Source organism: Lithobates pipiens, unplaced genomic scaffold, assembly GCF_037356315.1.
Source record: "Lithobates pipiens isolate NorthernLeopardFrog02 unplaced genomic scaffold, aLitPip1_a1.2 Scaffold_8, whole genome shotgun sequence".
Taxonomy (NCBI): Eukaryota; Metazoa; Chordata; class Amphibia; order Anura; family Ranidae; genus Lithobates; species Lithobates pipiens.
The window spans coordinates 250,936,915-250,950,742 of record NW_027507903.1 but is presented as its reverse complement, the minus strand read 5'-3'; the positions used below and the strand labels follow the sequence as shown (position 1 = coordinate 250,950,742).

General features: G+C 41.1%; 1 protein-coding gene across 9 annotated transcripts in view; it reads left to right on the top strand.

Moving 5' to 3' along the window:
- The window catches only part of SRGAP1 (SLIT-ROBO Rho GTPase activating protein 1), a 251,004-nt gene that overhangs the window by 93,768 nt on the left and 143,408 nt on the right, over positions 1–13,828 (top strand). For all 9 annotated transcript variants that reach the window (XM_077470167.1, XM_077470166.1, XM_077470172.1 and 6 more), the window contains exon 2: positions 6,753–6,948. In XM_077470167.1, the coding sequence (XP_077326293.1) occupies positions 6,753–6,948 (196 nt within the window). The remainder of the gene's footprint in view (positions 1–6,752; positions 6,949–13,828) is intronic.

The following is a 13,828-nucleotide window of genomic DNA, read 5'->3' as shown; positions in this document are numbered from 1 at the left end:
TCTTCTTGTGCACAAATGCTATTTGCGTAAGCTCTAATGTGCTGAGGTGTTAATATAAGAATCTCAAGGTCATAAGTAGCTGGAACCACTGTGTAAGGTCACCTACTTGGGGTGCCATTTTCAAGTTCAAATCTTTGAGTTCTACCTGTTAAAGGGTAACTATTTTCATATGGGGGAAAAAAAAAAGAAAGAAAAAAAAAACACAAAGTTGTGACACAAGTCCTATTGCAATTAAATGTTGTTAAACATGACTTTTCCTTTTCATCTTCTTCAGCAATTCTATAAAATGCAATGCATTATGGCAACCTGGAGGTGTTCTTGACAGAATGTGTACAGAACGCCCCTCCAGAAGTCTAATTTCCTGCTTGTGTGATTGACTCACTGATTTTCCCAGAAGTCTGCACTAAGATGCAAGTCATATTTTTGGCATCCCCTGTGACACAAATGTGAATTTTGGTACATTACCTCTAAAGGGATGCAAACCATGCAGTTTTCCTTTTTAGAGCCCTGCAGGTGCAACTGGCGATAATTTTGAAGCCACTCCCATTATGAGCACATAGAAACAAACTTTGATTTCTTCAGAATAACAAAAGGCAGGAATCTGCAACAAAGTTTAAAATCCTTGCAATGTACATAGATTATACAGAGGGAATTTTTATTTTTTTTCCTCAACAAAAGTGGAGTCACTCTCTAACCACTTCCCCCAGTTGACGTTGGGGACTTGAAGTGGAGCTATCTGGATGATGCCTGCAGCTAAACTGTTTACGTTTGGAAAATTGTGCAAATACTGTGTATTTTGCAAAGACTGCCATTTTATTCTCTAGGGTCTCCGCTAAAAAAATGTATGTTTGGGGGTTCTGAGTAATTTTCTAGCAAAATCATTTTTACACATAGGAGAGAAATGCCAGAACTAATATTTTTATTTTATGAAGGCTTCCATTACTAATATAGATCAAAGGGCCTGAGGGCCTGTGGTGGCAGCTGCACCAAATGATACGTTCTATCACACAATTTAAACTATTCTCGTAGAGCTGTTTTTATTAAAGCCCCCACTCACCCACCTCTATCTGATCACTGGATAAAATAAAAAATCCTTTATCCAAGTGATGTCTTAGCCCCACCCCTACTGAAGAAGTAGGGCTCGGAGGGGGGTGGACATACTGACGTCACATCACAGCCATCTCGTTTATGAGAAAACGATGGTTCCATGCCTATTCTGCTAGCGCTGCTTGAAGTGCCACACTTGTAAGTTTTTTTTTTGTGTGTTTTTTTTTTTTTAACCTTGTTTTATGTGGAAAATAAGTTTAATGTATATGGAGGACACTAGGTTCTGTCATTATTTCCTCATATATCCATCACTGGTGTGAGGTAACAATGCTCATCAAGCTGGCCAAAGGAAGTGTGATTAGTAGATGACCTAAGCGCCTACATCACGACCTAGTAATCTCTCATCCCCAGAGGGGAACTGCTGATTTTGACCCGCTGATGAAACGGTCAAAATATGAGGTGAGCAGCCATTGCACACTGGTGGAGGCAAACTAGCACTTTATTTTTATTTTTTTGTACTTCCTGGTGGATCGCTTTTGTTTGTTCACAGCAAGTCATTTCAAATATTTTTATGGACTTTCTTTTTATGTATATTTTCAGTAATGTAGTGATTTTGTTTAGATTACAATTTGGTTTGTTATTATCACTAGATCACCCTAACACGTTTAGTAACGCAGCGCTTGTTTTGAGTTACTCTATATATTCTGTTCGGTGTACCAAAAGCACTTTTAGTGATGGCGGCTACTAGATTTTCCTTTTTTTTTTTTTTTATATTGTATAGGTGGTTACAAGAGGATTGCGCCGATTGATTTTTCGATTATTGGGCACCCTTCTTTTACTTGCCTGATCTGCTGGTCACATTTCCAAGTATCCTCCCCTTCTGTTTACTTCCTGGTTGACTCCTTCCTTGGGTAGTAGCCCAAAATGGGGCTTTAACATCTTTTATTGTTCTTTAGTGGCTTTTTTTTAAACAAATACTGGTAGGGAATAGTTAATGTGTTAATAAACCCGTAACAGTAAAGTCTATATATAATATGTAGTATAGCATGCATGTTATACTCACTGGAACTTATGGGGTTAAGGGGTCTACATTGTGTAAAACGTTTTTATCCTGTATGTATGCACAGATCCTACCCCTCCTGCACTGTCTGTCTGGGGAAGGCCAGCTAACACAGGCAAAGTAGCTGACCTGCACATGCTCAATTGTCTTTTATGCTGGAGAGAACATTTTACTTGTTTTCAGAGATAGCCAGGTCACATGATATTGACATCACACGTGGGCATGTATACAGGCTGTAGTGGAAATCTGAACTCTCAGCACTGGAGAATGTACAGTTTATCATGTAACTGTGGAATACAGATCATCCAAAAAGGTATATGGTGGCGGTATTTTAATGTAAAAAGATTTTCTGTTGGCACAGTGGGGGGGATGAAGGGCGGAAGATTACGTTTTTTCATATTACTAGGTTTAGTAACACTTTAACATCTCCTTGTCGGCTGTGCAAGCGTGGACTCCATTGTACAGTCAGGATAAAAGCAAAACTGGAGCTTTTTAACTTCTTGGCTTGGCATTTCAGAAGCAGGTTACTGGCTCGAGAGAGAGAGAGCAAAGGGTTCTCAAATTCACATGAAAAAAAATACGTATTCATTACACCTCTGCAATACATGCACATTTCTTTGTTTCATTCCTGCAAACAGAAAAAAATACCAGCATTTGGCTTTTAAGTCCTATTGTGGGCTGTCAGTACACAGCAATTTTGTGGACTTAGGTTGGCAATACAGCATTCATTTTTTTCATTCAACCAGTGGATTGAATGGAAAAAAAATATACCTGACGTCTGCATCCACACACTTGATATGGAGGAGTCGTCCTTCCCACTGAGTCTTTGAATTCCGGCAGCGTGTAGCCTTCCCACTGCCAGAATATCCTGAACGCTGCTGTTCGGCTATAGCTGGCGGCGCTGATCGATCCAGAAAAAGCAAACAGGCTGGTTCTACAGAAGTTGATTGGGTGATCGACTTCTGTACAACCAGCCTTGCCCAAACATGGATGGACATTCGGTTAATCCCTACTAGAGCTGCACAATTAATCGTTAAAAAAACGTGATCTCGATTCAACCCCTCTGATCTCTATTGCAGAGTTTGCGGATTCTTTCATATAAGGAGTGGAGAGACTTATCTGCTCACTCAGCTGTCAAAAGAAAACATTTGGGCAGCTTCCTTCTTAGATCAAAGGGAAACTTCTGTGTGTAAAGAAGAAAATGGGTAGTATGCCAAGTTTTTTAAACAATGTGTAAATGCAGGAAGTTTAACCACTTAAAGTCTAAATCTTTTTCTGACACTTGTTTAAGGTAAAATCAATATTTTTTGCTAGAAAATTACTTGGAACCCCCAAACATCATATATATATATATATTTTAGCAGAGACCCTAGGGAATAAAATGGCAATTACTAGAATATTTTATGTCACACCGTATTTGCCCAGCAGTCTTTCAAATGCAATTTTTGGGGAAAAAATACACTTCAATTATTAAAAAAAAGCAAAAAAAAACAAAACAGTAAAGTTAGCCCAATTTTTTTTGTTTTAATGTGAAAGATGTTCTACTGCGAGGATTGTGAGCGAATCATGATCTGTCTTCTAAGCAAAGAAATAGTGATTCTCATTTTAGCCAGAATCGTGCAGCTCTAGTCCCTACTTAACTAGCCAAATTTCGATCCGTGGTGGTTGCCTTTAGTGCTGTCAGCCCTGGATCTTTTGTTAAACTATTCAACCACTCCTGCTCTCAGATCTCTACATTATAATATTGAATCATTCTGTTCAAGTATGTGAAGTTTTTAAATAGCCTCTCTGAAATAACACAGAAAGGGTGCAGAGGACCGTTCTGAATTTGACAGGATCCACAGGTGGTTTTTTGCACTTCTCAAAAAGCTTTCAATGTCAGACTGAATGGAAGTTCATTTTTGGGTTTACAGTGCGCTTTAAAGTTATTGGATATTTTAGCTAGGCCAGTGAAGCCTTAATTAACAAGGAGCATGCCATAGCTTAAAGTAGAACTACAGGCAAACTTTTTATTTTTTTTCATTTTGGATACAGCAAGGGAGGGTAATAACCCCTATCAGATTTCCAGCGCCATCTATGTCCCAGATTTCCCTCAATTTCCTGTCCTGTAGCCAAATGGGAAGTGAGGGGAAATCCCCTGCAAATTAAGGGAATTCCTTGAGGACCCCCAGATCACCAGAACTAGTGTACCCATTGGAAGATTTCCCCCTATTACTTTTCTGGGGACAACCCAAAATTTGGGATTTTCTTTCACTTCCACTTTCAATGATGATGGTAAATGGGACAAATTGGGTGAATCTGCTTAAAAGGGGCATTAAAGAGCAATACAAACTGACCAGTGTTCTAATCCCTCTTCACTCTATCCAAAACGAAAAAAAAAAAAGTTTTGCCTCAGTTATACTTTTAAGCTGCCTATACACGATTAGGTTTTCAAACGAATGTTCATACGAACATTTGTACAAAAATGATTTGGACATTAAATGACTAGATGAACGTTGTTCAAAAGTACTTCATAGGATATTCCCCTCCACCCCTGACACATGCTGGAGATATGAAAGAGTTATGGGAACAATGTTACACACATGGTGGCCCTGCCCATTGATTTCTGACTCAGTCTTGCAGATCTTTGAAATGATGATGGACACGCATAAACCTGTCCCCCCTTCTATGGGCCTACATGGACTACTTCGATTTTTCTTCAGGTTCCCCAGGTTTAAACAATTCTCTTAAATGCTCAATGCAAACCTTTATACTCCAAACCTGATGCTAGAGTAAGCATGCCCTTTTCATAAAAGGTTACCATTTGTTTTCCGGCTTACTTTGCTGGATTACAACCAGGGCATTTTTTCAGCGGGAACGCAGTTCCGGCACCTCCAGCACTGAATGTATGTAATGGGAAGGGGTGCTGGGGTGGACTCGAGGTTCTATTGTTGCTAGAGCAGATCTATTTTTGAGTGGTGGTCTATCATTGCTGGTGGGTCAATTATTGCTGGAAGAGATCTACTATTGATGGAGGGGGTCTATTGTTGGCTGCTCGATAGTCTATTGATGCTGGCTGCTGGGAGATCTGTTGTTGCTGCTGGGTGGTATTTTGTTGTAGGGGTCCATTGTTGCTAGGGGGTCTATTTTTCTGAGTGAATCTATTGCTGCTGGCTGTGCGGAATCTATTTTACTACTTTTCTTGCTATTAACACATTTCATACAAATTACTTAGCACCACACAATTATACTTGGCTCTGTACTCTCTAAAAGGGGCAGCACTGAGAGGTGGGTAGGGGATGAAACCAAGGAACGGTGCTCAGAGGTGGGTAATGGGTGGAGATGAGAAGTGACTCAGAAGGGGCAGTTCCTGCACCTATTCTCTGAGGGGAAAAAAAGCCTTGATTACAACAATTAAATAATTTTAACTGGAGAACCACTGTTGGTGGCTTCACACTGCCCCATTGCATTTTTGCTAAAGCACAGCAAACCCATGGATTTTATGCGGGTTACCTGCGCTTTCCCATAGATTTCTAAAAGGTCCTGCAATTTTGATGTGCATAGTGCATCTTTGGTGTGCTTTCTGAAACCACACCAAAGCTACAGGACATCATAGACATATATGGGAAAGTTCAGCTAACCCACACATAACCCACAGGTTAGCTGCTCTTTGCCCAAAGTGCATTGGGACCACACCCGGGCAGTGCGAAGTCGCTGTTAATGCTATAAAACTGCCTTTCTCAACCAGCTTTCAGGGGATCCCTAGGGGTTTCTCCAGAGGTTGCAGGCGGTTCTTTTGAGCTGTGACTGATCTTCCATTTTATGGTTCTGGATTAGTTGTAAAGTCAACATGACTTGGCAAAGCAAGCTGCATGATAACCGTAACGATTTTCACTGTCTGTAAATACCATAACCACCATTTTAAAAGGGGGCATTCTTCTCACAAGCCACCGATGTAAGGGGCATTTTCCCCACTGACCATCATAGCTTGTTTTACCAATTTTCAAACAAATTCAATGTACTCGCTTTGTCACAACTGGAAGGTAATCCTAAAAGGGTACATAATAGTAAATGCAGAGTAACACAATGGCCTATAGCTGACAGTCATAGCAGCATGAACTTACCTGCTCTTATTGGTTTTGCTCAGAGTGGCCTAAACCTCCTGGAGTTCCCCCCTGGAGCACTTGGCTCCTCCTCTTCTCCATTTGCCACCATAGGAAGCTGCTTCCTATGGTAGCCCAAGTGTGGGCTTGCTCCTGTGTCGGGGTGTGTGTGTCTGCTCCCTCCTTACAGGTGTTGACTGAGATCAGAATCAATGTCTCCCTCTGCTGCTGAATATCCTATGAGAAGATAGCAAAAGAGGAGCTGCTGCAGATGGGCACAACACTAGGTCAGGATTGGGCCCAGACAAGTGTTTAACGGGTGCTCGGGGGGGGGAGGTTCTATCAGGCAGGCAATTTTCAACATTTGAACGCTTTAAAAAAAAAAAAAAAAAGATAATAAAAAACCCTTTGCCTTTTTATAACCACTTTAATATCAGCCATTTAGCTCTTTTTAAGCATTTTATCATTTTATTGGACTAGCACTCCTTTTATTTCTGCAGTAGATTCATGCAAGTTGATTTTTTTTTTTTTTTTAAACGTAATTTTTGTTTGTCTCTTTGCAGAGATTAGAGCTCAGCTGGTGGAACAACAGAAATGCTTGGAGCAACAGACAGAGATGAGAGTTCAGCTTCTCCAGGACCTACAAGACTTCTTCCGCAAGAAAGCAGAAATTGAGACTGAGTATTCCCGTAATCTGGAAAAACTCGCCGAGAGGTTTATGGCCAAGACAAGAAGCACAAAGGATCATCAACAGTACAAGTAAGAGCCGTATATGTATTCTCTCTATATTCCCCCATCTGTATCTGCAGCTTCTGGTATCCAACTAGGTCTGATATACTTGCTTCATAGCAGTAAAGGCATAATGCATTTGTACTCGTAATGCTATGTGATTGGTACAATGACTTGTGTATGTGTGTGTGTGTGTGTGTGTATATGTATGTAATGTATATATATTAATCATGAGCTGAACGCAAAGATCTGACTTTTTCTATGTACATAAATGGTCTATTTCTCTCAAATCTGTCTGAATCTGTGTTGGTGTGCACTTCTCCTTTGCCGAGAATTCCTTCACCTAACAGGTGTGGCATATCCCGATGCTGATTAGACAGCATGATTATTGCACAGGTGTGCCTTAGGTTGGTCACATTAAAAGGGGGGGGGGGGTCCAAAAACCAGTAAGTATCTGGTGTGACCAACATTTGCCTCACGCAGTGAGGTGAATGGATTATCTCAGCAAAGAAGTGCTCGCTAACACAGATTTAGACAGATTGTGAACAATATTTGCGAGAAATACGCCTTTTGTGTACATAGAAAAAGTCATAGAGCTTTGCGTTTAGCTCATGATAAATAGGGGCAAACACAAATTTTGCATTTATAATTTAGCTGTGTGTGTGTGTGTGTGTGTGTGTGTATGTGTAATATAAATATATATATTCGTATCTTGTATACACTGTGGGTAGTGTTTCCTTGGATTATGCCTTCTTGTAATATTATGCTTCTGTAGTTGTATGCTAATTTTCTGACTAAGCATAAGACATTTCAACAGCTCCGGTATAATATGGGGCATTTTATAGGTGGCAAGAGAGGTGGAGGCTTTTAACTGGGTGCCATAATGCAGGATAATTGTACATTCATATAAATATTTTAAAATCTCTGTATGCCTTTTTAGTTGCAATGTAACCGCAAGAAAACTGAGGAAATACTTTGATATATGATAAGTTTAAGTCAGCTAACTCTGTATTTGATTTGAATAATTTGCAAATTCAATTACTAATATAACAGTGCTATTTTACTTTAAAAGAGACTGTTTTATATTGCATATTGTTGGTTATCCAGCTGGACCAGAGTAGTATCTGTCTTCTTTTGTCGAGCCTCAATATTAGTAGGATATAGGATGATTATCATGTTTTATATCCTATACTAGCCATAAATCAACATTGATATTCATATAGCTGGCCATACATGGGTCAAAACTGCTTTGCTTTTGACTATGAATGCGGGGTAAAGAGCAAATCCAAATCCCCCCCCCCCCCCCCCCCCCTTATAAATTACAACGCTATCTGCATAGAGTTTTCATGTTCTGCCTGTGTTTGTGTGGGTAACTCCGGGTATTCTAGTTACACCAACACTCCAAAAAACCAAAAAACTTGCTAGTAGGTTAAATGGTTCCTGTCTAAATTGGCCCTAGTGTGTGCAAGTATGTATGTAGCATAGGACCTTGGACTGTATGCACTTTGAGGGTGGGGACTTATGTGAGTATAAAGTATGCAAATTGGCGGCACTGTATAAATAAAATTCTGCCACGCTAATGATGATACAAACCACAATAATGGAGTGAAAAATGTATGTGAAAAAAAAACTGTATAAATTATAAATCCATTTTAAAATGTGTGCAGTTGAAAACAACTGTCCCAGTTAAGATTGTCATGAGTAGTGTCGGCTTCTATATTCGCCACATGGGACATCACAAGTATTTGGATCGACTCTTACCAGAATCTATGGACTATATTACGGAGTCAGATAGGCCTGCAAACAATAACCTAGAATTTGGTGCTGAGACCCAGGTGGCTACATCTAATCCTCATGAGAACTCAGATTTCCTCAGAATTATAATGGACATATATATGGCCACGATGATGGTACAAGATTTCTCACAGAATCAAAACCGATATGCCCACATAGTGCAAATCCATAAAACACATTTATTAAAAGTAAAGTTCAAGGCTACTAACCTGAAGGTCAAAAAAAAAAAGCGCTGTGTATACAAAACATTGTAGTAAACAAATCCAGATATTCCAGAGATTGGCAATGTCCGCGTGCCTTGGCTCCGCCCAGCATGTTTCGTCATTATTGACATCGGGGGCATGCATTTCTGTGGCTGCATGAGGAAAATGGAGGCAATTGGTTCCTCTACATACCACTCCATAGCTCCTCCCGCTTCCCCAGGCTCCGGTGAACTCCTCCACCCCCCACCTCATCCCTCACAGTTCTCTCGGGTTGCCCCCTCCCCTTTCTTGCCACATGCCGCAGGGGATGTGTCATGGATAGAGAGCGGGGAAGGGGCTGGTAAATGTGTAATTCACCGGCTCCTTTCTTGTCTTAATGAAGAGTCAGTAATCAGTACCGATCACTGACTTTGTTCATTCATAACCGAGACATAGTAGACTGAGTTTACTATGCTTCAGTCTGTGAATAAACGGGAAGCTCTGTACGGCGTTATTCCTGTTCATTCATTCTGTACAGCTGAGGCTGCAGAGATGGAGTTTGAGGGTTGTCTCTTTATAAACCACTTTTTATGGTTTCTTGCACCGGGACCCTGAGGGTTCCAGTTGCGCCTCTGTTGCATTGGTTGAAAATGGTGCAGCATAAGCTGCAGTCCCCCCTTTTGATTCTAATTAGTATGTGGTGTACAAGGGGTTGATGATTTAAGTTAGTTTTACAATAAAGGAATCCAGTTACACAGCAGCAGTGCATCATGTTGGGGGGCATGTAATGTTTGCAGAGTATCTAGCTAGATAACTTTTATCCAGAACAAGCCTTATTTTATTATGTCAGATCTTCATTCAGTTCTGTGTTTAAAACTTGGTTACTGCAGATAAACCAAGCAAGAAGCCAGGTGAGTCCTGCTTAATGTAAGATTTCTATTGAAGCTTCAGCTCTGATAATGGTGTAAAGGTCCTGTGGATTCATAAATGAGTTGAGCCTTACAGCTCTTTGATATGTACAGGTTTCCAAAGCAGAGCTGAGATCCTCCTGAGTGAGACGGCATATCCTTTAGAATGACTCTAGGGTGCAGAGATAATGAGTTCTGTACTAGCTATTGGAATAGCTTGTGCTTTGTACTTGTCAACATATTGTCAGTGGCCAGCTGTTGACCGAAGTATGGCTTGCATTTGTAAATACTGTCCATCCTTGGAGAAACAGCTGAAGCAAAGTGCCGTGCCTGAATTGTTCTGTACCTGTCTAAAGTGACGGAGACCTTTCCTGACAACACTGCTGCACTGTATTCCTTTCAGAAGTACACTTGGTTAAAAAAATATATATATTTTTTTTCTTCAAATCAAGGTCCTTTTGTCCTGTTGTATAAAAATCAAATTCTTTTTTGTCTCGGTTCTATTGATTTGTGGTCGATGTGTAAGCAGGGCCACAGGCCTTCAATTATTATAGCAAAGAGAAATGTAAACAGTGTAGGTACCTGTAACAGCTAATCAAAGCAACCATTTGTCATTGCTTTCACTGTTGTAAGCCGATGATAGATGAAACTTGATTGCTGAGTTTCTACATGGCTCTTGGAATAATCTGATTAATTTCTGTGACTAGAATGAGCAACACTTACCCTATTCATTTTCTTAAAGGCTATTTTGGTTTTGTCACAAGAACTACTTTATGCAGTACAGGTTGACTAGTGCACTTAGTGAGGTGTGTTCCTCTTTGTGCCCACCTTTCCCCCATTGTGGGGAAGTAAAATGCAACTGACATCAGTGAGAGTAGACTGGAAGCTGGTTCCACTTTGCGGTCCCTTCCAGTGGAGGTGAACGTAAAATTTTACTGCCCTGGAACTAGCATATTATAGAGTTCTTTTGACATCTGCTACGTTTCTGTAGCATGGTATTTTCTCAGGATTATGTTGCTGTGTTTTTGAATGTCTACACCTATGTGCAGTTTAGGTGTCATTCTGATAATAGAAGCTTTAGATGATATCTGGGATCAACCAAAGCCTTGATAAATGCCCTCCTAAATTGGGCACCTATTTGGTAGAAGTGTGGACCCAGGACTCTCCTTTTTGATTGGCTGAGACACTCAGCGGGCGCCATTAGCTCCCGCCGCTGTCAAAGTCAGTGAGCCAGTAAGAGAGAGGGGGTGTGGTCGAGCCACGACTCAATGTCTGTATGGACACACAGAGCAGCAGTTCAGGTGCCCCATTGCAAGCTATTTCATGGGGGGGGGGGGGCAGGAGAGCTGGTGAGTGACCCAGGAGAGCTGGTGAGTGGCCCAAAAAGAGGAGGATCTGGGCTGCTCTGTGCAAAACCACTGCACAGAGCAGGTAATATTTTTAAACAAAAAATACCCCAAGACTCTAATATCTCTTTAAGTAGATAAAAACTGGCCAGGTAAACTAGGTAGAAAATATGTTTAGACCCACATTAACAAAGATGCTTCCATTCTTGGCTGTTCTCAGTAGGTGCCCTTCATAGTGGAAGTTTGGCTTGTTCAAGTGGGTGGCTGGTAAAGGCAGAATTTTTATTCCTGTTTCACAAGGACTTCAGCTTGTATAAGCAGTGTGGACAGTTGTGACAAAGCATTTGCAGAGCTTTCAGCAAGCTTTGTTAAAGCTTATAAAATATCATTCAGCTCCTGCTTGTAAATGTTGAACACAGATACTAATGGGAGCCTCGATTATCACAAGTTGCTAGCAGGCCTCAGAGCTTCTTGAAGCTTGTTGAAAGCCTGCTAGCAGCTTGCTTAAAGTGGCAATCTGCACTCCGATTTGGAGCTGTGTTCAACATTTACAAATGAGCTGAATGTTAACCACTTGCCAACCGGACTAATTCTGACACTTTATATATATATATAAAAATGTGTGTACACACGTGTGCCATCATGTTGGAACAGAAAGAGGTCATCCCCAAACCATTCCCGCAAGTTGGGAGCACCAAATGATTTGGACCAAAGCAAGGTCCATAAAGACATGGAATGAGCAAGTGTGGGGTGGAGGAACTTGACTGGCCTGCACCTCAACCCGATAAAACCCCTTTTGGGATGAATTGGAGCTGAGACTGCGAGCCAAGCCTTGTCCACATCAGTGCCTGACCTCACAAATGTGCTTCTGTAAGAATAATCAAACATTCCCATAGACACATTCCCAAACCTTGTGGACAGCCTTCCCAGAAGAGTTGAAGCTGTTATAGTTGCAAAGGGAGGGCCAACTCAATATTGAACCTTAACCTGTAGATCAGGGACAGGTGTCTGGTAGATCGTGGTCTGGGCTTGCTGACCCACCATCCCAGAGCATCAGCGTGCAACGCAGAGGGACTACTTGCAAATTTGGAGCTGTAGTAGGGGGCAAGAGCCACATAAGCTAATGCGTTCTCTGTAGTACTGGCTCCTGTACTATGCAGAGTGATACCAACTGCACCAGGGTGGATTTGATTTAAATCACTAGTAAAAAGGCTTAATTTAAATCCTAATTTTTAAAGTGGAACTGTCAACTCTGTTCCACAGCAGCTCCTCCTCTGTCCCTCTGTTGCCTCACCGACAGTACTATTCTTTTAATGGGGTGGCTGGTGATGTGGCAGTGACACAACAAGGTGAAGGACGTGGTGGCAGCAGGTGAGTGGATGGCCACTAACGGGCACTGCTATGATGGATCTGAAATGACAGGTGCTCTTTAAATGTAAGGACTTTATTCTTGCTGGTAGTTAGAATCTTCAATATTTGCAAACAAAATGAAGGTTTGCTATTTAGAATAATAAGCTGTTGGGTTAGTAAATATTCCCAAACTGGGTCTCTCTTATGGCCTGTTGCCATTTTGCTCCTCAAGGGAGAAATAAAGCACTTCAAGCTATGTGTAGAAAGATCACAAGGTTTATAAGCTGCTTGGAAGGTTTCACTTTTCACTGCTTGCCTTTCCTCTTCACACTTGGAGCCTGGTACAGATGCGTTTCTCTTCAAACAATCGTACAGTTTGTAGTGTACATAGCTTTGCAAAACAATGGAATAATTTAATGTTTCTGAACTTTGTTTTAGCTCATAGTTACTGTGAAATTGTGTGAATGCATCAATGCAGTGCATGTTATCTCAGCTTGCAGAACTTGGATTCATTAACAACTTGCCGACCGCTGCAGAATGGGTGTAAACGTAGATCCCTCTGTCATCGCAGGCTAGTGGGCACACGCTGCGTGTCCCGCGGTCTGTCTGCCGGTGGCCCGTGATCGTGGCATGGAGACACAGAATGGGAGATGCCTATGTAAACAAGGCATTTCCCTGTTCTGCCTAGTGACATGACAGGGATCTACTGCTCCCAGTGATTGGGAGCAGTGATCTGTCATGTTCTAGTGAGCCCATCTCCCCTACAGTTAGAACACACTGAGGAAACGCACTTAACCCCTTGATCGCCCCCCAGTGTTTAACCCCTTTCCTGACAGTAATCAGTGGCTATTTTTAGCTCTGGTCCCAAAATAGTGTCTGATTTGTCTGCCGCAATGTTGCAGTCATGATAAAAATCGCAGATCGCCACCATTACTAATAAAAGAAAAAAATGCCTTAAATCTATCCCCTAATTTGTACACGCTAACTTTTGAGCAAACCAATCAATATATGCTTATTGCGATTTATTTATTGAATTTATTTTTGGTTAAAAAAAAGTAGAATACATATCAGCCTAAACTAAGGAAGAATTTTTTTTTTTTTAATGTATATTTTTTGGGATATTATAGCAAAAAGTAAAAAAAAATATTTTTTCTCTTTCAAAATTGTCGGTCTTTTTTTGTTTATAGCGCAGAAACGGAAAACCACAGAGGTAATCAAATACCACCAAAAGAAAGCTCTATTTGTGGGGGGGGGGGGGGGGGAGGATGTCAATTTTGTTTGGGTGCAATGTTGCAGGACTGCGCAATTAGTTAAAGCGACACAGTGCCGT